Below are 23,095 nucleotides of genomic sequence, written 5' to 3' on the forward strand. Positions count from 1 at the left end.
GGGGGGGGGGTGTGCTAAAATAATGAATTTAACATACTGGGGTGGAGAATTGGTAATCTCCTCTTTTTACAGGCCCTTTAATGCAAAAACAGTCGTCTTCTCTTTCAGCTCTCTGTTCTTCGGGTTGATTGAGATTATTCTCCCTCCCTTTTGTTATCATCTCCTAGAATAGATGTTTTTGTTGATTTTGAGCGTTCTTCCAGATCGGGATAATCTGTTTCTCGAACATGCCCGAAACTTATCATCCTGCGCGGTAAGATTTACTAGTTGTATTACTTATTAGTCTCTCTATTGGCGCACTGTGATCTGATTGTAATCCTCCCCTAGACCACTAGTGGATTTCTCGGTGGGTGATGTTTCATCTTCACCTCTTTCTAGACTCTACTCTATCATCTCCTACTTTGTTGTACAAATCTCTGATTTGTGCTCTTGTGTTTGTTTCTCCAAGAACTTGTCAAACCAACCAGGAGGGACTCTTTACTCACACATGTTTTAAAGATATGTGATGCCAAATCTTTTACCAGCCCATCGAGAGTAGATTACAAGCCGTCTCATGGTGCTGTTTCAGGCAGGGAGAAACATATATGGATTTGCCAGTTTTGCTTTCTTTAAAACAGTTTTATGTTAACATACTACGAATTTACAAACCCCTGTTTTTTTGCCTTGCCTTCTTATCTTTTAACCAACGCTAAGAAATATGATGAGCTAAAATTTTCGACAATCAGTAACTAACCTGCTCGTCTTCTTGCCACCATGATGGATGGGCCTTCACCTATTTTCCTTCAAGTGGCAGAGTACAAGGAGTCCACCAAATATGGATCGTTTATGCCCCTCTCCAATTCCCTTGGTTGAATATTAATGCAACTCCACACAGGTGCTTCAAAGATATTACTTTTCTTTCCCTTTATTATCTTCTTATTTGGCTATTACTTAATTCCTTCTTGACCAATATTTTCATGCCTTTCATATGGGTGTAGGCATTCTACATTTGATTCACAGCGATAATCATGGTAGATTGTTGATTCAGCTGTTCAAGATCCTCTTGCTTCTGATATCAAGCACACCGTACGTACATTTCTTCTGTTTTATCTTGTCAGCTCCTCATGATTAATGATATAAAGTGTTGCATCTTTATAAAGGTCCGTTATCGCAATACCTTAAAAGCCCTTGATTATGATCTACCTTTATGTAAGTGAGTTGCGAAAGCTTCATGAATATGTGTGTAGGCCCAACTCTGTTTAGCTGATGTTATATCTTGTTAAAAATTGCAACTCCTTTGGGATCTTGTATGAGATTTTCATTTGTTCTTTAATGTTTGTTATCATTTTCAGTTACTCGAGAATGCCAGGAGAATTGCTGCCAAAAGTTATAGTGTCTCTGCATGCTAGGATCAATGAGGGATTTCCTTTTAAAAATGATAAGACTGGTCTGCTGGTTAGTGCTTTACTTTCCTTATGTTGTTTTGTCTGTTTGCGGTCTTTGTTTATGATGGAGATATGAATTCACGATTTCATATCTAGGCTTTCTGTCCTGGACTATCCTAGTTTCCATTAGCTAAAGTCATAGGATTTTAACTAATTTTAGTCACACATATAAATTTGTCGATTTAGGGAAGCAATAGGAGGATAAATATATTGGTATTTCTCTGGACGGTACAAGCATTGAACAAGCGTCTACCCGCGACTCCTTGACCTCGGTATTGCATTACTGACTTTCCATTATTTGTTCTCATGAGCTATGCATTTTATATCATATCAGGTGCAATGGGTTAATGTTTGTCATATCAGGTGCGTATAACAGCATCATGGGCTTTGGCCAATGTATGCGACTCTCTGCGATGTTGTCAAAGGTGTGGAGCATACTTTACAAAGTCTGCATTATGACAGAGAGACGACTCCAACAAATTTCAGATATAAGAGATCGCTCGAGAATCAGGTAAAAACCATGTTGGCGTAATTTTAGGTTATTGATGAGTGATGTATCTAAAGTCCAGTTTTGGCAAGTCAAGGAAAGTTCAGTTTGATTGATGTTGCTGTCCCAGTTGTCTAAGGATATGCATGATGAAAACGGAGATATCTCTTACACTTGGGTTCACTAATCCCACTGGGATGTATGTACAATAGCCAATGTGGTTTGCGTAAAATTTTGATTATTTGGGTTTACGGATCAAAATAAATATTTATCTGATGTTATAATAGGTACGTAGCGGCGATGCAAACGATCCTGGCACATATCTGGTATCATTTGACGATGGGACTGCTAGCTATCTGCATCGGTTTTTGTTACATATTCCAGTTCTATATCTTTTCTTCTGTCTATAAGACTTTGGGGTGATCTTTGAAAATTTGGCAGCCCCTACCCACAAAGCTGAACTTGAGGAAGAAAAAGGCCAGGGAAGGAAGATCTTCTGGTGTTCTTTAAACTCTAACTGCATCGGTTTTTGTTACATATCCCAGTTCTATATCTTTTCTTCTGTCTATAAGACTTTGGGGTGATCTTTGAAAATTTGGCAGCCCCTACCCACAAAGCTGAACTTGAGGAAGAAAAAGGCCAGGGAAGGAAGATCTTCTGGTGTTCTTTAAACTCTAACTGCATCGGTTTTTGTTACATATCCCAGTTCTATATCTTTTCTTCTGTCTATAAGACTTTGGGGTGATCTTTGGCAGCCCCTACCCACAAAGCTGAACTTGAGGAAGAAAAGGGCCAGGGAAGGAAGATCTTCTGGTGAGATTGAACACTTTCCAGTACCTTCAAGGGTGACTGTAAGGCGAAGATCTACTGGATCAGTGACAGAACATAAAGATTCAGGGGTGTAGCAAATCCATACATAAAGCCTTCAAAGAGAGTAATACAAAAAGTATGTGGAAAGTTCTACTTCTCTTGTCAGTTTCTTTGGACTTTGGGGCTTTGGATGTTGGTATACTCTTCTAGGGTTGGTGCTTCGAGTTCCAAGAGGCGATGGTTAGACGAAGAGGAAGGCTTGGTAAGATCTTGGTCGGAACGAGAGCCAATCAATATATTGATTGTAATGTGGATGATTACTCTGATTGAACGTTTCATTTACTTCAAACTATTCATTTGGTTTTCTAATGGTGTGTAAAAGTATCCTGCAAGGCTACTTGTAGGCTAATCTAAAGAGCCTCATAATTTGGCAAGTACACTAAAATATTGATTTGGATAGCTGGGAAAGTTGAGAAAGGATTTCACATTTTAGGAGCATTCTCGGTCCATGTCCATAATAAAAAGCTTATGTGTCTCAGTAATCGCTTAAGAAAAAACAGGTTGTAGATTCATATGATACGGTTGTGGGAAAAATCTGTTTCAACATGTTCGCAACTCGTTAGGGAGTTACTGTCTCAAAATTTTCCTTTCGACTATTAAAACCAATAAAAGAGATTGGAAAAAATCAATACTAGAATGCTTCTTAGCCATAAATGACCCACGAATAGTAAGAATCCTAGAGTGAAATGTGGCGAAAAGAAGAGTGTTAGGATTTATGAGCCGGAAGGTCTTAGAGAGTTAGAGTTTATGATCCCATTTGTACTTACACGACCATTGAGTCAAACAAATTAAGGTTTAACAAGAGCAAAAAAAAAAACTAAAGTTGATAGTACAATAAAGTAGGCAGAAGGCAAATGGGATACATATTCCAGATATAAAAAATTCAGTGCCTGCCAACTCTAGTCGCATGTCCACGGTGCATCTCGCCCTCCAAGAGGTCCCAGCTCCCCCTCCCTGAGAGTGAGATGGATGTTGCTAGCTAACATTAACATTCAATATGTTCTTACTATAGATATGCGCAACTAAAGCCGGGTGCTCTTCTAGGAGGCATGCAATCTTTAGAGCCTATCCTTGGCTAATCTTTTGATAACTCTCTAGTGTGCTCCTTCGGGACTCAATGACATCATTCTCCCGGTAAGCGGAGACTGCTTCCCTCGCACTTGGTAAGAGGATGTTCTGAGAAGAATGTGCATAGAGTTGCAAGAATGTGCACAAAGCAGTGCGAGGATGTTCTGAGAAGAATGTGCACAAAGCAAATGGTGTTTAATTGAGAGTGTTGCAACATCGTTGAGTCCCATAATTATAAAATCCTTGGAAAGTATTATATAATCCAAATAAAGAAGAACGGACCAATAAAGAGGAACAAAAAATTAGGCGGAAAAAAAAGACCAAGCCCATTGACTATGTACAGGCCCATATACTATGCACAGGCCCATGAGGCTAAATGAGCGTTATATACATACATACTTGTTGCGTCCTTTTGAGAATTCTCCGTCCTTTGGTTTAGACTTTAAATGTGTGTTAGTGTTAGTGTTGTATTGTATGATTGTATCATACAATCATACATACTTGTGTCCTTTTCTAGACAATAACACCCCTTAACCTTTCTGAAATATTGGATATTCTCATATCGTTTAAAGAGCCAACTATTGGATATTCTCTCATGGTCTAGAAAATCAGTTAGATCAAGATAGATAGATAGATAACTTCAATATAATATAACTTATTAAAAGGATCGGAGTAGCTAATGCAAATTAAGCAGAGCAAATAATGATATGACATGATAATAACAACCAAACTCAAAAACAAATGTGATTAAAACATCTGCTTCATCTCTTTTTCTTTTCACAGCATCATCTCTTCAGTAGGTGTAGCCTTTGACGAACATACCCTCCTTAGCCTCTTCGGACTCACCTTCTCCGGTGTATTTTCCGAGCTGAGCCAACGAATTCGCCTTGGCACGAGCCAAGAGAGTGGTCTGAGCTGCGTTCACGTTCTCGGGTCTGCCGCCCCAGGTTTTCAGACAAGTGTTCTGCAACGCACGTGCGTATGAGAAGGACACGTGCCATGGGTTTGGTGCCTGGTTCATTGCGTTCAGGTTGAGTGTTGCCTCCACCTCCGACTGTCCTCCGGACAAGAACTGCAAAAACAAGAAACAATATTCTTTACTTTTGATTTAAGCCACCAATGTTAGGTTTTGCCTCATTTTACACTTTTCTGTTGTATTGAACCGAACAATGTATTTGCGGATTTATAACTGTGAATTATCTTTGAGAGAAGTAGAGAACTTGCCATGATTCCAGGGACTGCGGGAGGGACTCTGTTGCGGAGGAGCTTGAGGGTGTATGAGGAAACTTGTTCAGGAGTAGCTCTGTCTTTACACTCAGCTCCGGGAGTAACCATGCTCGGTTTCAGGAGGATACCTGTGTAAGAAGATGGTGAATTTTTCCTTAGTAATTTTCAGACATTTGCAAGTCGTATTAAGAGACGCACTCTATAACGAATACATACCTTCAAACATGACATTGTTCTGAGCAAGGTAGAAGAAAACCTCAGACCAAACCTTCTCAGCCACGTCGTATGTCCTGTCAATGTCGTGTTCTCCATCCAACAATATCTCTGGCTCCACAATCGGAACCAAGCCGCTGTCCTGAAAACACGCAATTTGTGTGTGAGTAGCTTGAAAGATTCCGATTTGAGCTATTTCTTGTGGGAAAAGTTATGTGTTTTACCTGTGAAATGGCAGCGTATCTAGCAAGACCCCAAGCAGCTTCTTTGACGGCCAGAGCAGATGGACCGTTGGGAATGCTCACGACAGTACGCCTAATCAAGCATCAGAGACGAAACGATCCCTTTAAAATCTGACAATTATTCGTGTAGGAAATGAAATCAGAAGTGAAAGTATAGTTAATACCATTTGGCAAAACGAGCACCCTGTTGGTAGTAAGCAGCAGTTCGAGAGGCTAGACCGTCTAGTCCTTGGCACCATGACTCATTGTTGGATCCAACAAGTGGCACCAAACCCTACTCATTAATATTCCATACACACAACTCATTTAGATTATTCTCGAATTAGACAACATGCATGTTGGTATAACTCAAGAGTATGCTTTGAGTTACCTTGTCAACTTTGATACCAGGGACGATGTTCTGCTCGACGAGGACGTCGACCATTTTCTTGCCTTCGGTGGTAGACTGATACAGAGTCTCCTCAAATAGGATTGCGCCGGAGATGTACTGTCCGAGTCCCGGTGCCGAGACGAGCATTGTCCGGAAAGCTTGACGGTTTGCCTCAGTGTTCTCTAGCCCTATCGAATCCAAACGCTTCCCGCAAGTCGCGTTGGATTCGTCCATCGCCAAGATTCCGCGTCCAGGAGACGCAATTGTTTTCTAGTCGAACCCAATATTATAAGAATCAAATCAACAAAACCAAATCATAGTATAATCTAAATCTAAACCAAAAAAATCTAAAGGTCAAGTTAAGAGAAACACGAACGAACCAAGCAAAAATCGGTTTGAATTGGTTCTGAAAAAGAAAAGAAAAAGGAGAAAACAGAACCAACAGAATTTTTAAGACAATTCCAATTCAAAAAAGGTAGAGAAAAAGGACCTTTTACTAAACATGCAGGTAAAACACGTGGCAAAGAAGAAGATAGATATGTGTGTGGGAACTAACCGCTGTCTTAACAAGCTCATCGGCGTAGGAGGAAGCAGCACGGACGGTGAGGGAGGTGGCACGGTTGCGGAGGACAACAGAGGCGGAAGAAGGCTGACGGAAGAGAACGCTCTGTCCCTTGACCCATTCCGATTTGTCCAACACCGGAGATGCCTTGAGGAGTGAGGTTGATGCCATTGTAGGTTTGGTTATCTCTTTTCTCTGCCTTTGGTTTTTTTGTTTGTTTGAGAGACTCACAGTGAAAGCAAGCTTATGACACCACCTTATCTCTCTCACCACCTCACTCCCCTCCCCTCTTTTGGATTTTATATTTCTCTTTAGATCAGTTATTTGAGGTTCTTGTGACCTTGCCAATCATATCCCGCCACCTGGACCGTAATCTTGTATTACTCACAATTCAAGAAAAAATACACTTAATAATTTCTTTTTTTCTTTTGTTTCTACGAATATGGAATCGATACTCTTCCGGTCGTTACATATTTGCATGATTTTTGTTTGCTTTATACGGGAAAAAATCGTAACTAATTAAATCGTAATGCTACTATAGGAGCAAGTACACAACAAATTCAAATTGTATGAAAACCTTAGGTTATTTAAATTGTATGAAAACCTCATCATGACAACTTTTTTTTTTCCTCTCTTCAATTGTATTATTTCGCATGTATTACTTTACATGTTGTCATTGTGATGAGCTCGAGGACAGCGAACATAGGACAAACGCATCGTTTTCAGTTAAAAAATAGTGGGCAAAACAGCTTATAAAGATACAAAGATAGTGTTTTGATAAGAGAAAGAAAAATCATGAGGTTCGTATCCGTTCTAATATTTTTAAGAGCTGACGAGATTATTGATCACTGATCAGTTTAGTGGAAGTCTAAATCTGACGGCAGAGAGTTCACCACGTCAATCTACACACCGTATCATCAAACATATAGTTTGTGAAAGACGCAAGAGAAGAAGACAAGAAAACCTTTAAAAATTTCCCTTTAAGAATTTAGAACCAAAGATGCGTTAGAAAGTTACATCCAGAGAGAATGACTTTGTGAGGACGTGATCCCCTGCGTTTTCTTAAGGCTGAGGTTAAGCATGGAGATTTTAAGAGATTGCGAAGTCTACACCAACGGTCGAGATAAGACTGCAATCTCATCTCCACCATTGCACAACAGGTGGCCAAGTGGGTCGTGTATACACCAAATTGACGCTTAAAACCTTCGGTTTGGTCTAGCAGGTTTAGAAATCTTAAATCCTGTTTGTTCCGCCGTGCCGGTTAAGGATTACTTAAGCAAAAGAGAGTTAAAAAACACATACAGTACTTCTTAAATTTTCTCACTTAAAAGTTTCTGCAATAGACAGATCCGAGATCCCAGCTATCAGATCATCGATATTGCTCTTCTCGGCAACATCATTCAGCAGTGGCTGTGGAAGGGGCTGGACCGTGGAAGACTCATCGAGGGCCTTCTTCAGCTGCAGCACCAACCCATCTTCCTCATCATCGTCCCCCACAATCTCCAGATCCCACACCTTGAATATCTCTTGCTGAGTTACTTTGACCGGATCCTCTGTCACATTAGAATAGTCAATGTCTTCTTGAATGTATGTGCTCATGAAATCATCCTTGAAGACTTGAGACGATACTGACTCTGGTTCTTCTTCTACTTCTGCCTCTCCATTGCTCACTGACCCATCTTCTTCTATACTTTCAACACCTCCAAGATCTTTAGTAGGATCGTCCACTGGTTCAGGGGTTCCATTCTCTGCTATGGGCTCTGAAAAGTAATGATCTTGTAAAGAATTCGTTGACGGGTCTGATTCAAAGGTTATCAAAGAGACAATCTCACTGACTTCTTCATTCGATGAATCATATTTACTGTTGGCTGAATCAGCTTCGGGTTGGAATGACCGTAGTAGATCAAGTGGCTCGGATTCAGTCATATCCTCATCTGGAGGCAGGACACTACTACTAGTTGTTCCTGTTGACGAAGGAACAAACATCNTGAAAGACGCAAGAGAAGAAGACAAGAAAACCTTTAAAAATTTCCCTTTAAGAATTTAGAACCAAAGATGCGTTAGAAAGTTACATCCAGAGAGAATGACTTTGTGAGGACGTGATCCCCTGCGTTTTCTTAAGGCTGAGGTTAAGCATGGAGATTTTAAGAGATTGCGAAGTCTACACCAACGGTCGAGATAAGACTGCAATCTCATCTCCACCATTGCACAACAGGTGGCCAAGTGGGTCGTGTATACACCAAATTGACGCTTAAAACCTTCGGTTTGGTCTAGCAGGTTTAGAAATCTTAAATCCTGTTTGTTCCGCCGTGCCGGTTAAGGATTACTTAAGCAAAAGAGAGTTAAAAAACACATACAGTACTTCTTAAATTTTCTCACTTAAAAGTTTCTGCAATAGACAGATCCGAGATCCCAGCTATCAGATCATCGATATTGCTCTTCTCGGCAACATCATTCAGCAGTGGCTGTGGAAGGGGCTGGACCGTGGAAGACTCATCGAGGGCCTTCTTCAGCTGCAGCACCAACCCATCTTCCTCATCATCGTCCCCCACAATCTCCAGATCCCACACCTTGAATATCTCTTGCTGAGTTACTTTGACCGGATCCTCTGTCACATTAGAATAGTCAATGTCTTCTTGAATGTATGTGCTCATGAAATCATCCTTGAAGACTTGAGACGATACTGACTCTGGTTCTTCTTCTACTTCTGCCTCTCCATTGCTCACTGACCCATCTTCTTCTATACTTTCAACACCTCCAAGATCTTTAGTAGGATCGTCCACTGGTTCAGGGGTTCCATTCTCTGCTATGGGCTCTGAAAAGTAATGATCTTGTAAAGAATTCGTTGACGGGTCTGATTCAAAGGTTATCAAAGAGACAATCTCACTGACTTCTTCATTCGATGAATCATATTTACTGTTGGCTGAATCAGCTTCGGGTTGGAATGACCGTAGTAGATCAAGTGGCTCGGATTCAGTCATATCCTCATCTGGAGGCAGGACACTACTACTAGTTGTTCCTGTTGACGAAGGAACAAACATCTCCGGATGGATATCGATGATTTCAGTTAAAGCATCTCTGAAAGTTTCCCAATGATTGTGGTCTGAATCATCTGGAAAGCTGATGATGCAGGAATCAGCCCAAGCTAAACACTCTGGAGAAAGATCTTCCTCGTTTCTAACAGAAAGAGAAACCCCTGCAATGTCTTCTCCTTCAACCATGGCTACAACAAAAAAGCACATCCAGATCTTTCATCAGATGATAGAGGGTGTATTCTCCAAGAACATCTAACGAAACTAAGAGCAGAAGACACTAATTTCAATAAACAAAACTACGATTACATCGATGAAGTAAGAAAGATCAATTACGCGTCTTCTTCACCACCAAAAGTGAAATGCCTAATAACTAAAACTCGAATTCACGCACGAATCAAAAGATCACAGAAAACACAAAGGTGACGGATCGAATCAAACATCAAATAAGTAAACAGCTTCGTTTAAGCATACCTAATTCCACGATTAAGTCCATTGATTAGTGGGCAATTCAATTCACGGAAGTAGTTAAGGAAAATGACTAACCTTTATCGATGCGAGAATCCCAGAAAACCCTAATTTCGGAATAAGAAAACTAATTTTAAATCACCGGAGACCTCCGACTGAAGAAGAAGAAGAAGAAGAAGAAGAAGCGACGTTGAGTTTGTTGGATAGACTTGTGACAAGTACGACGTCGTTTGAGTGTCAAGTCGGGTAACTTGTTCCTTTTATTTTTATTTTTTAGCCCAAAAATATTTTGAGATTTACAGAAAGTCACATACTTTGTAAATAGTAAGATGTGATCCTAAATTGTAAATAGTAAAACACACTTTGGAAAAAGTATACCATTGCCATCTTCAAATGTGCCTTACCTACACTTTTTGATTTTAGTTCCTAGTTTAACTTTTTGATTTAGTTACAAATCTTTTGAAAAATCTAAAAAAGGCAGAGTCGTCTAACATTGAGTTGGCCTTAAAATAAGCCAAGACACCAACGATAGGTGCATTGATGTAAGTCGTCGGCTCCGTCTCACTTGCATTTGTCCGACCTCCTATGAATTTGTCATCTATGTCGGGTCCCCCGATCACCGCACCTACTAAAATGTTGGGGTCTGGATTTGGTGATGCGAAAACATTAATCCATCCTTCTGAGCATTTGATGGCCGTGGGATGAGTCTTCATAGACGGTGAGGATGCACCTCGGTGATGGATTTGTTGCGGATACCGACTACCGTACCCGATCATGTATGACATTTTCATCGGATTATCTCCCAAAATGTAGTCCACCTACCAAATATATTAAATCATTGTGAATTTACCATAAAACCGATCTAGTTAGTTAAATATAGACCATTTTATCAAGACAAACTATATGTACTAACGTACTTGTCGTTTGGCCAAGCGATGGAGAGACTCAGGTTGGATCTTGAGACTACCACACTGGAGCTGTTGAGAGGATTTAGAGAGGTAATTGGCGTAGGTGAGAAGGAGAAAAGACAATGCGACGGTGTTTTGGAGCTGGCTGCTTCCTGCTTTGTAAAGAAGGCCACCGGGAGAGTAACGCATATGTGAACCCGGAGTTTCCAGAAAATATGAACACATCAATTTTTCGGCTGTATTCTTATACGGTGCAATCGCAGCTACATTCTTCTCAAATACTTCCTATATCCACAACAAATATACCTCAAACGGTTTAGAATAAAATGTATCGATGGGATCATATGTTTTGTTTTAGACCGCGGTATACCAGAATATATTCATAATTATATTTAAGCGTAGTAGTTATAATATGAATTACGATCATCTCGTCATTTTAAAATCATAGAGAATTATTAATTGGATTCAACCTTTGCAACGAGAACATTGATGCCCCCAACCAGAGCCGGCCAAGAGTACAAGCATGGCAAGCAGGTGCTTGCAGCCGTCAGAGAATATAGTCATTAATCGGCCTTTTATACATGTAAAGTTCTCTTGGTCTGATGGTAAAGGTAGTGCGATTTTAATGTTAAGTGCTTGGTTCGAATCCCAGCCCTTTATTTATTTGTTAATCAATAATTCTTTTTTTTTTAAAGTAATTATAAAAAATTTAGGCTTGCAGCCCACAAATACTCAGCGCCAGCTCTGCCCCCAACTTTGTTATCCCATCCAAACTCGAAGTAATTAAAATCTTCCCCGAAAGATTGACGATTGTCCACTAAGTATTTTAAGTAAGAATCTTGACCGGTCGCTCTTCTCAGCCATGCAGCTCCCCATAATAACTCATCCTATATGAGAATAACATGATATCACTTAAAACCAATCTAGACCGATTTAATTTTTTACATAAGATATTAGCTCGAGAAATAGCTAGAGATTACCTCATATCCGTTTACACTGCAGTAAAATGGGCAAACGGCAAGTTTAGTCGCAGGATTATCGGTATAAGAACCTCGATGTGAATCTGCGTACTCAAAAGTTTTTATAGCGTTATCGAGCAATAATTGAGAATATATAGGATCAAATCGTCTGAATGCGATTGAGGCGGCTGCTAACGCAGCTGCGACTTCTCCCGCTAAATCAGAGGCTGGGTTCGGTGCTTCCACAGCGTAAGCAGTACGTGGTGTGTCCATATCCTCTGGTCTCTCCCAACACTGATGATCCGGTGTTGCTTCACCTACCTTAAATATCATTACAAACCCCATAAATCGAATTCTCAATATATATCCATCAGTTAAGCAGTTACGAAATATTATGGCTAATTAGGTTATTACTCTCTTTTCTGCAAAAAGACAAAAGTGAACATATATAAAAAAAAAAAAAACAATAGGTAGAGTGACCGTACTTGGACGAAGATGCGATTAGGGAGTTGCGAAACGGTCTTAAGGAGACAATCGGTTCCCCAGCGGAGAGCAACGTGGTTGTCACGGAGATCAGCCGGAGACATGTAACTTCCGAAGTCGTTAGCGCTCCACGCAAGCATCGTAATCGAAAAAGCCATCGGAAAGTGGAACTTAATGTTGTCTCCAGCGTCGTAGTAACCACCAACGAGGTCGGCATTGAGGTTTTCGCCGTCCTTGAGTGCGGAGTGACGGCGCCACGTCAGCCTTTGATTGCTTGGAAGATAACCAGAGCGTTGACCTTCGAAGAAGAGGATGGACTTCGTGAGAGCATCGGAGTAGTTGTGAGAGATAGTCGTTGGTACGAGGACGAGGAGGAGAACTATGGCAGACCAAATCGATGGCTTCATTGTTGTGTTTTTTTCTTTTAGGGTTTATGAGACATGACTGTCTGAATAAGACGATGCATATATTCGGTTTTCATTCGATCTTTTTTTTTTCTATGGAAACTTTCTCAAGTCCTCAACAATGACTTGTCATAAACCAGAACTTTGTGCTTTTATTAATTTCCCCTTTTTAGTAGTTTAGTTTAATGGGATATATGGGCGAGGTTTTTTTCCCCAATTTTAATCTCCCAGTAGCTTGCATAACAATGGGGTTGCATGAAAGGATCTATTTTTTTTAATTAAAAAGAGTTTCCAAAATGTATTAGATACTCTTTAGTTTAGGCATTAATAATTAGAAACAGAGCTCTAAAGCAGAGTCTATTTTATGTATAAAGAGGATCTGAATCATTACCACATTTTTTTTTTTTTGCAGCAATCTAGAGAGAAGAGATCTGGTTTATACTTTATTCTTTATACTATGAAAACTAGGTTCAACGCTCTTTCAATACTGTATCTGTGAAGTGTAAACAGTCTATACCAACCAGAATTAAGAACAAACTTTATTACGATCCTTCTGTAAAAGCCAAGGGAGTCGTTGTAGTCAAAAACAAGATTGAAGATGAATGGGGTCGTCGTTAGACGTGATTGTGATGATTCTAACCAATCAAAAAGCATTCATCAGCATTGATAACCTAATGTTACCGTTGTAACAAATTTCCAAGTTTTTTTTTTTATTTTTGTGAGCCCAAATATATATAAAAAATATAAAAGTAAATAAATAAAAATCTCGTCGAAGAAAAAAGGAAACAACCAAACCTAAAATCAAAAATCTCTGTTCTCCTTCTCTCTTTGAGAAATGAAAAAAAAAAAAAAAAAATAGAACGTGTACTTAGCAACAACTAAGCAACAAATCCTACAAATGTGGAGCCATTATTGAAAGACAAAGACCTAATCAACTAACAAATTCTTTTCCTAAACTGTTTCGCTGCAAGTAGGAACAGTTTACCTTGATACTTCAACCAATCCGAGCATCCTCCTTAGTTTCACGAACGTCTCTAACTTCAGTGGTTTAGTCATGATATCGGCCAATTGGTCTTGTGTGCCACAATGTATCAGCTTTATTTTGTCTTCTCCAGTTAGCTCCCTTAAGTAATGAAAATGAACCTCGATGTGTTTGCTCCGACCATGGTGAATTGGATTCTTTGAAAGTTGAAAGGTTGAACTGTTGTCACACTTGATAGTGATGCATTCTTCAGGACTTTCTCCAAGTTTGTCAAGTACTCTAGCCATCCAGACACCTTGTGTTGCACATGACACAGCTGCTATGTACTCAGCTTCCGTAGTTGATAATGCCACGATGGACTGCTTCTTTGAGCTCCATGATACTGCACCTCCAGCTAGCTTGAACACATAACCCGAAGTACTCTTCCGATCATCCAGGTCTCCAGCATAATCACTATCCGTATAAGCATGAAACCCCTTGTCTCCTCCACGCTTGTACAAAATACCAAGTTCTGCAGTATTTTTCACATACCTTAGAACTCGTTTCAGCACTTTGAAGTGTGCCTCTGTTGGATTCTCCATATAGCGACTCGCTAGTCCCACCACAAAGGTCAAGTCTGGTCGTGTAACAGTGAGGTACATCAGACTCCCGATCATCTGCTTGTAAAGGGTGGTATCGAAGACTGTTTCTTCTCCTTTTTTAGACAGTTTAACTCATGGAACGATAGGATTGTTTACTCCATTGCAGGCACTCATCTCAAACTTCTCTAAGACTTCTTTGGCAAACTTCCTCTGGAAAATGTAGATTCCTTCTTCTTTCTGCTGTATCTCAACACCCAGAAAGTATCTCATCTTGCCAAGATCGGTCATGTCGAAGTTTCTCTTCACTGATTCCTTGAAGTTGTTGATCAGCTTCTAACAATTTCCTGTAAAGTTCAAGTCATCAACGTACAGACTTACAATGAGGATTTGGCCTTGCTTTTCTGTCTTGACGAACAGGGTGTGCTCTGATTCATTCTTCTCAAATCCTTCCCTGATGAAGTAACTCTCTATCTTACTGAACCAATCCCTTGGAGCCTGTTTCAGTCCATAGAGAGCTTTTCTCAGTTTATCGACTTTTCCTTCGCTTCCTTTCTTCAAGAAACCTTGAGGTTGATCAATGAACACAGTCTCTTGCAACTCTCCATGCAAGAATGCACTTTTAACATCAAGTTGATAGATGTTCCAGTTCCGATATGCTGCTTTTGCGATGATCATCCTAATGGTATCCCACCTTGCAACTGGTGCATAAACTTCATTGTAGTTAACACCAAACTTTTGTGCATATCCTTTTGCAACCAACCTTGCCTTGTACTTGTCTATCTCCCCATGTTCATTGTACTTCGTCTTGAACACCCACTTAATCCCAATGATGTTTGTGTCTGCGGGTTGATCGACAAGCTCCCAGGTTTGGTTTTTCTCGATTGATTCTATCTCGGCTCTCATGGCTTCTTTCCATATCGCAGACTCTACTGCTTAATCAAATGTTGTGGGATCCCTAACTGCAGTGATGGCTTGAAGGACCATAGCTTCTTCTCCAACATCAAGTAGACCACACTCATAGTCCTGCAAATAAGTAGGGCGTCTTATGTCTCGTCTGGTCCTAGCAACTGCAGCCGGTTCCTCATCTATTGCATCTTCTTCTTCTGCATTTACTGCACCTTCCTCTTCTACAGGTGCTGGAACCTCCTCTTCTCCAACCTCATGATCTTCGTCATTCTCCCAAGCAAGTACTTCAGACTCTGCATTTGTGCCATAAGCATCATTCCTTCCCCACTCCCAATTTTTTGCTTCTTCGAAGACAACATCTCTACTCACCAGAATTTTCTTTGAAATGAGATTGTACATACGGTAAGCCTTTGATTCGTCACTAAAACCCAAAAAGATGCACTTGCAGCTTTTGTCATCCAGCTTGGTTCTCTTTGCTTCAGGTATATGGACATGATCGATGCAACCAAACACTTTGAAGTGTTTTATGTCTGGCTTAATCCCATTCCAAGCTTCTTCAGGTGTTTGATTCTCCAAGGATGTCGTAGGATTGCGAGTCAGGATATAGGTTATCCATCTAACTCCTTCAGCCCAGAACTCTTTTGGCATTTTCTTCTCAGTGAGTGTGCTTCGAACCAGGTTCATGATGGTTTGATTTCTTCTCTCAGCCACGCCATTCTGCTGGGGAGTGTAGGCAGCAGTGAGTTATCGTTTGATTCCATGAGTTCTACAGAACTCATCGAACTCGTTGGAACAGAACTCTCCTCCTCTATCTGTCCTGAGACAACATATCAACACACCAGATTCCTTTTCTACACTAGCTTTGAAGTTCTTGAACATGCTAAAAGCTTCTGATTTTTCTGCGATGATATAACTCCACATCTTCCTACTATGATCATCGATGAGAGTAAGGATATACCTTTTGTGACCGATTGATGCAAGAGTGATCGGTCCACAAATGTCAGCATGTATTAGTTGCAGGTTCCTTGTAGCTCTCCATGAACTTTTCTTTGGAAATGACCCTCTTTTCTGCTTTCCCACCAGACAATTGTCACACACCTTCTTTGTTACTTCAATGTGTGGAAGTCCTCTCACCATCTTCTTGTGACTCAGCATGTGTAAGCTATTGTAGCTTAGGTGTCCGAATCTGCAGTGCCAAAGATGAGCATCTCTTGTCGCTTCAACCTGAAGACAAGCGACTGCTCCTACCACTTGTGTCGGGATTATGAACATGCGGTTTGTGCTCATTGCAGTCTCGACGATGAGTCCTCTTGATGGATGATAGATCTTGCATACATTATCTTGTATGAGAATTGCAAGACTCCTCTCTTGTAGCTGACCTATGCTCAAGAGGTTGTTGCTTAGTTCTGAAACATAGTAGACATCCTGTATGATTTGAGTCATACCATTCACCCTGATCTTGATACTGCTTTTTCCTTGCACCGCCATTCGAGCACCGTTTCCCAGCTTCACAGAGTGACAAAAGTTCATGTCTATCTCTGAGAACCATTTTTTGTTGCCAGTCATGTGGTTGCTGCAACCGCTGTCTAGGAACCACAAGTCTTCCATCTTGGAGCCGTTGAGTTCAGCGTGTGCCATGAGCAACAGTTCTTCTTCTTCATTGAATTCAACGTAATTCACTTGCTTCTCTGCTCCAGGACATTCAAACTGAAAATGTCCCAACTTGTGACACTTGAAGCACTCGATCAAGGACTTGTCAAATCCTTGTCTCCCTCGACCTCTGCCTTTACCTCGTGATGCTCCTCTTCTTCCTCTTCCTCGAGTTCCACTCCACTCGTTGAACTCTGCGGTCACCTTCAAGAAATTGTCGCTGCTGCTGGATCTTTTGGCATGCTTCACTATATTTTGATCATGACACAACAATGAGCTTTGTAGAGCATCCACAAAAAGATTGTCTATGTCTTTGGACTCCTCGATGGAACACACTATGTAGGTGAATTTTTCAGAGAGTGTGCGCAGGATCTTCTCAACGATTTTGTTGTCCGACATGTCCTCTCCAACGTTCCTCATGTCTGTCGCCACCAGCAAGACTCTTCCAAAATACTCTGTGATGGTCTCTGCCTCTTTCATCTCCAGAACCTCAAACTCTCTTCGCAAACGTTGAAGCTGAGCTCTCTTCACACGCTCATTTCCCTGATATTTTGATTTAAGGGAATCCCACATCTGCTTGGCAGTATTCTTCGGGATGATTGTCTTGAGGATGGACTTGTCAATCGCTTGGAACAGGTAATTTTTCACCTTTAGATCTTTGAGCTTTTTCTCAGCGAGCTCCTGTCTCTGTGCTCCGTTGAGGACCACCCCTCTAGCTGGCTCGACATAGCCTTCCTCTATTAGATCCCACCACTCCTTGGATCTTATGAGATTCTCCATCAACATGCTCCAATGTTCGAAATCTCCATCGAACTTTGGTATCGTTGTCACCACCTTCATGTCTGCATCATTCGACATGTTTCTCTCACTCTGTTTATCTCACTCTGTTTTCTGTAAGCTCACAACTCTCAAATAAGGAATTTTGCTCTGATACCAGATGTTAATTGTAGAACAAACGGTTTCTGGACCAAAAGCATACCTTCGATCTTATTGAATAAGGCTCTTAAATAGCCAAAGCAAAACAACCACACCTCCTTATCATACGGAGGATTTTCTACAACAACGAAACAAACTAGAACGTGTTACTTAGCAACAACAAAGCAACTACTCCTACAAATATGGAGCCATTATTGAAAGACAAAGATCTAATCAACTAACAGTTTCGTGATTGATCTCCATCCTCTGTCTTGACTCTTGAGTGATCCACAACGATATCGGTACGGCTTTTCCTAATTATATTTCACCGGCGGCGAAGGAGGAAGAAAGAAGATAGGAGGAGATTGGGGCAGTGAAAGAGACGAGTAGCTAAGAAGGTTCGATGGCTTTAATGAGACTACTACACATAGATAAAATCATTCCCCTCAGAGGATGAAAGAAGATAAAAAAAAAAATCAAGAGTTTCAGCGATCGACATCAATCAACAAAGAAAGAGCCCTGCAAAAAAAAAGGTTTTGTTCCTTTCTTAAAAAAAATTAATGTTTTTTTAACCAGATAAAAAAAGTTTTTTTGGAAGATATAAATGAATAAATAAACCAAACAAAATGTTTTTTTTTTAATCTACTTCTACATAAATTTAAGTGTGAAATTTTAAAATGTTGAAGAAATGGACTTTACCCATCATGTCCATAGGAACTTTTTTGGTCCACTAGTTTTAGACGTGGTGTCATAAATTCAACATATTTTCACATTTAAATTAATATTTTTAACGTTTTCAAATAAAATATTATTTTTAAATAAACCATTTTGTTTTTTTTGAACTAAGATTACATATATTTTTAGTTCAATCAATATATATATATATATGTACATTTTTATTTGTCATATATATATATTTTACAAAGTTGGAAAGGAAATTAAAATCAAGAGAACTTGGGGTTGCTTTTAAAGTACGCCAAGATACCAACAAAAGGTGCATTGATGTAAGTTGTGGGCTCGGTCTCGCTAGCATTTGTCCGACCTCCAATAAATTTATCATCGACGTCAGGGCCGCCAATCACCGCACCTATAAGAATGTTGGGGTTTGGATTGGGTGATGAGAAAATTTTCCATCCTTGTAAGCACCCGAAGGCAGTCGGATGAATGGTAACAGACGGTACAGACGAGCCACGGTGGTGGATCAGTCGTGGGTACCGCTCACCGTACCCAATCATGTATGACAACTTCATTGGATTATCTCCCAAAACATAGTCTACCTTTAATTTAAATAATATACACAAATAAGAACTGTTTATCAGATGCTTTGATCGGTAAAAAAATATGAAAAATAATAATCTTACAAATTTTTGAATTGACTCATATTGGCCAGCAAATAACTAATGTACCTGTCTTTTGACAATGCGGCGAAGAGAGTCTGGTTGAAACTTGAGGTTACCACAACTGAGCTGTTGAGAGGATTTAGAGAGGTAATCTGCGTAGGTAAGGAGGAGGAAAGACAGAGCAGCTGTGTTCTGGAGCTGGCTGCTTCCATGTTTATAAAGGAGACCGCCGGGAGTGTAACTCATGTGTGGACCGGTCGTTTCCAGGAAAAATGCACACATCATTTCCTCTGCGGTATCTTTATATGGTGCTAAAACGGTCATATTCTTCTGAAATACTTCCTGTTGACCAAATTGATTTAAAACGCGTGTACATCAGTTAGTTTTTTAACCACTTCTAATTTTTGGGGAAAAAAAAAAGAGTAGAAGATAACCACGAGAATTAACAGATTTCTTGAAAAAATATACACTTTGTAAGCAAAATAGTATGTTGTGTATATGGTCTACGTATCATAACAATTTACGACTATGAGTATTATCGTATTTTATAGTTTCACTCGAAGATCGTATAGAGAATATATTGGAGATTCGGGCCAAACCTTGGCAATGAGAACATTAACACCCCCAACTTTGTTGTCCCAGCCAAACTCCAAGTAATTGTTATCTGCACCGAAAGCTTGACGATTATTCATTAAGTATCTGAGATAATAGTCTATGCCCGTTGCTCTTCTCAGCCACGCAGCTCCCCATAGCAACTCATCCTGTTGGAAACAACATATGATGATTTGTATAATATTAAAACCGACTAATAAAATTTTGATTGTACAATATGTGGAGGAAAAAATGAAGATATACCTTATATCCATTAACACTACAGTAAAACGGGCAAACGGCTTTGTTCACCCGTGGATTATCGGTATAAGAACCTCGACGTGAATCTGCATACTGAAACGTTCGTATGGCTTTATCGAGTAGTATTTTGGAATATCTCGGGTTTGATTGTTTGAATGCAATTGAAGCGGCTGCTAAAGCAGCTGTGATTTCGCCCGCTAAAGCGGAAGCTGGAAATGATGCATCTAAGGGGAAAGCGGTTCGTGGCGTGTCCATATCTTCCGGTCTTTCCCAACAATCATGATCCGGTTGTGCTTCACCTACCTATACCATGTTAATCTTATGTTGTTAGTATGTACACATTAAAATCAGAATCATGATCTTTTTCCATTTAAATCTGTGATATCTCGTAGAAAAGGAGATTAGTTACATAAAAAGAAACTAATCAACAAAAATTGATTACTTCTTCTAAGAGAAGATATATATACAAATTTGATTCTGTCTCTATCAACAAACTGTATCTACACACCTTGGAGTTTTATAACTTCCTCCCGACTGTAAAATAACCGTAATATAGATTCTTGATAAAATCATAGGTGATTTTAGTTATACACTAGTATACCCAACCACGCAGATAAAAAGAAAAAGTATACCCCAATATATCATGTCTAGTTTTCATGATATAAGTATAATACCAAAGTTTTAAATAAGTGTGGGTAAAATGACAAAAATTGGTGAAAATCAAATTCTTGATAACGGTATGTATTGGTGGATAAATATATATAACTATAATTGTTACGTCCATAGATGGTGAAAATCATATGGACGATCACAGTAAATAAAACGACCGACGTGTAACGTGTTATGGGTTTATACGTACTTGGACGAAAATGCGATTAGGGAGTTGTGAAACGGTCTTAAGGAGGTAATCGGTGGCCCACTTGAGAGCTACGAGACTATGTCCGAGATCATTCGGAGACATGTAACTTCCGAAGTCAATAGCACTCCAAGCAAGCATCGTGGCCGTAAAAGCCATCGGAAAATGAAACTTAACGTTGTCTCCGGCGTCGTAGTAACCACCAACGAGGTCGGTATTAAGGTTTCTGCCGTCGTTGAGTGCGGAGTTACCTCGCCATGCCATCCTTTGTTGCTTTGGAAGACGACCAGAGCGTTGACCTTCGAAAAAGAGGATTGACTTTCTAAGAGCGTCGGAGTAGTCGTGAGGGATCGCCGTTGGTAGAATGAGAAGGACAAGTATGAAAACGGTTACAAAGTAAACCGATGGTTTCATTTTTCTTAAATTTAATTAGGACTTGGTGAGATTTTGTTGTTTTGGCATTTAGTTTTGGGGGTTCATATTTATAGACACATAATGGTGGCTACTGCCTACTGATTCTGGTTTTGCGTATACGTATTTTGGGTGATTTGGTAATTAATCAATACGACGTATTGGTTTGTTAAAGATCCATGCATGTACTGTCAAAGAGATTATTCACGATACTCTCATAGATTTTTTTTTTTTTTTTTCTTCTTTCACCTCGAATTCTCTAGTGAATTTTCAAGAAACTATCTATTAAATTTAGATCAATATCTTTGCACTTATTCATTTTAAAAGATCATATATTTTTCTTTATACCTCAATACATTTAAGATAAGTGTATTCTAGTATATAGTAATTTCTTTAAAAATAAGATTTGATAGATTTGAATCATTTGATCACCTGCTTTTTTATAGTGCCAGGTGTGGTAAAAATATTCCACATTTGTTTTTCTTTCTTTTATATGTTTACATTTGTAGAAGAATTATACTGCAAATAGGTGCAATGAGAAACAAAAAAATATTTAAATTAGATGACTCATCAATTTACAAAAAGAAAAAAAATAATTATCACAAATTTTTCATTTTCAGGCATAAGAAGAAATGGAAGGGTACAAAGAATAGGGGAACGAGATCTTGGGGGTGTATTTAACTTACATTTTAAGTGATTTTTGTAAAATTTACAAATGTTATGTTATTCAATCATGAATTTTTAAAAGTCTATTAAAATCCACTGTTATTAAACTGGTGATTTAAAAATCTATTTTCAAATCAATTATTATTCAAAACAGTTTTGAGGATTTGAATTTTAATAACTTTTAGAGATTCTGGAGGATTTGAGAGAATTTGTTTAATTAAAAATACAGAAATCCAAATTTCATGGTTTTAGCTGGATTTGAAAATCTTTTACAGAAAATCATATAAACTTCTCTAAAATCTATCAAAATTCTAAATTTCCTAAATCCCATAAAATTCTCCAAAATCATGGTTTTAATACACCACCATTAATGTTTTAATCAACAAATCTATTTTAAAAGTAAGGAAAATTTGAATGTATAACCAAAAAAAAATACTTTAATTTATTGTATCACAATTATAACCATGAAATGTTATATAGGATATAATTTATGTATTAATGACAACTTTATCCTTACCACCATCACTCTTATCATCACCCCTTACCAGAACCAGTCACCGTCCACCACCTCCGGCCACCCACCTCCAGTCACCACCACCACCATTGCCACCAAACCGTCAAAGGTAACTTTTTTTCTACCCCTCATGTTATTCACTTAATTTTTTAAAATAGTCTGCTATATTCTTAATTATATGTTTAAATTTGGCTAATTGGCAAATTGACCCAAAAATTAAAGTAAAAGTTTTATTTCATTTCTGCTTTGGCCAAATAAAATTCAGATTTGTACCCAAAAAAAAACATGAATGGACTATGTAATATGATTAATAAAGTGAATTTTATGAGAATAACGTTTGTCCTGATAGAGAAATTTCTTGTTGATAAATCATTTTTTGATACTGAAACGTGATAGATAAATTTCTTGTTGATCATTTTCGTGAAAGTGAGCTATACTTTTCGTCCTGAATCTTGAACCGAGCTTGTGTGCAACGATTCGAAATCCTATGACAGATTTCATATGTTTAATTAAACCGGACAATATATTTTGCTCTTGAGGCTTGACAACATAGTAATTAGCATCTGTTTAGTGGAATAACTTTCAGGTCAGATTTCAAAACGCGAGTACATACATAGTAAATATAACGAGTTAAGTAAGTATAAAAGCTCTGTTTATTCTAAAGACTTATTCGTGTACCGTATCTTATCTTGTCTGTTAAATCTG

At 39.1% G+C, this 23,095-nt stretch overlaps 5 protein-coding genes and 1 long non-coding RNA gene across 18 annotated transcripts; 1 reads left to right on the top strand and 5 right to left on the bottom strand.

Moving 5' to 3' along the window:
* On the top strand, nt 23-3,219 carry LOC104720804. 13 transcript variants are annotated; one of them, XR_756764.2, is made up of 8 exons: nt 24-874; nt 978-1,065; nt 1,332-1,434; nt 1,611-1,696; nt 1,788-1,935; nt 2,042-2,110; nt 2,199-2,571; nt 2,667-3,219. It is a non-coding gene; the product is annotated as an uncharacterized LOC104720804 (long non-coding RNA). The 13 variants fall into 13 exon arrangements; XR_756767.2 differs by having other exon boundaries at nt 24-346; nt 449-874; nt 2,199-3,219; XR_756772.2 differs by having other exon boundaries at nt 24-253; nt 449-874; nt 2,199-3,219.
* On the bottom strand, nt 4,477-6,744 carry LOC104720806 (fructose-bisphosphate aldolase 2, chloroplastic). Its single transcript, XM_010438691.1, has 7 exons — nt 6,458-6,744; nt 5,902-6,171; nt 5,696-5,805; nt 5,514-5,604; nt 5,293-5,431; nt 5,074-5,204; nt 4,477-4,921 (listed from the first exon to the last, which is right to left on the bottom strand). The coding sequence occupies exons 1-7, from the start codon at nt 6,632-6,634 to the stop codon at nt 4,643-4,645; spliced, it is 1,197 nt and encodes a 398-aa protein (XP_010436993.1). The 5' UTR covers nt 6,635-6,744; the 3' UTR covers nt 4,477-4,642.
* Nucleotides 7,533-8,449, bottom strand: LOC104720808. Its single transcript, XM_010438693.2, has one exon. It carries the CDS (start codon nt 8,447-8,449, stop codon nt 7,784-7,786), a length of 666 nt encoding a protein of 221 aa, XP_010436995.1. The 3' UTR covers nt 7,533-7,783.
* LOC104720807 lies at nt 8,588-10,197 on the bottom strand. Its single transcript, XM_010438692.2, has 2 exons — nt 10,042-10,197; nt 8,588-9,686 (listed from the first exon to the last, which is right to left on the bottom strand). Exon 2 carries the CDS (start codon nt 9,682-9,684, stop codon nt 8,839-8,841), a length of 846 nt encoding a protein of 281 aa, XP_010436994.1. The 5' UTR covers nt 9,685-9,686; nt 10,042-10,197; the 3' UTR covers nt 8,588-8,838.
* LOC104727477 (endoglucanase 22-like) lies at nt 10,364-12,720 on the bottom strand. The gene is made up of 8 exons (XM_010446582.1): nt 12,316-12,720; nt 11,943-12,151; nt 11,852-11,867; nt 11,628-11,758; nt 11,342-11,372; nt 10,881-11,156; nt 10,456-10,781; nt 10,364-10,367 (listed from the first exon to the last, which is right to left on the bottom strand). Exons 1-8 carry the CDS (start codon nt 12,718-12,720, stop codon nt 10,364-10,366), a joined length of 1,398 nt encoding a protein of 465 aa, XP_010444884.1.
* On the bottom strand, nt 18,614-21,213 carry LOC104720809 (endoglucanase 23-like). Its single transcript, XM_010438694.2, has 5 exons — nt 20,803-21,213; nt 19,947-20,246; nt 19,691-19,852; nt 19,158-19,433; nt 18,614-19,028 (listed from the first exon to the last, which is right to left on the bottom strand). The coding sequence occupies exons 1-5, from the start codon at nt 21,211-21,213 to the stop codon at nt 18,696-18,698; spliced, it is 1,482 nt and encodes a 493-aa protein (XP_010436996.1). The 3' UTR covers nt 18,614-18,695.

This window comes from Camelina sativa, chromosome 11, assembly GCF_000633955.1.
Source record: "Camelina sativa cultivar DH55 chromosome 11, Cs, whole genome shotgun sequence".
NCBI lineage: Eukaryota > Viridiplantae > Streptophyta > Magnoliopsida > Brassicales > Brassicaceae > Camelina > Camelina sativa.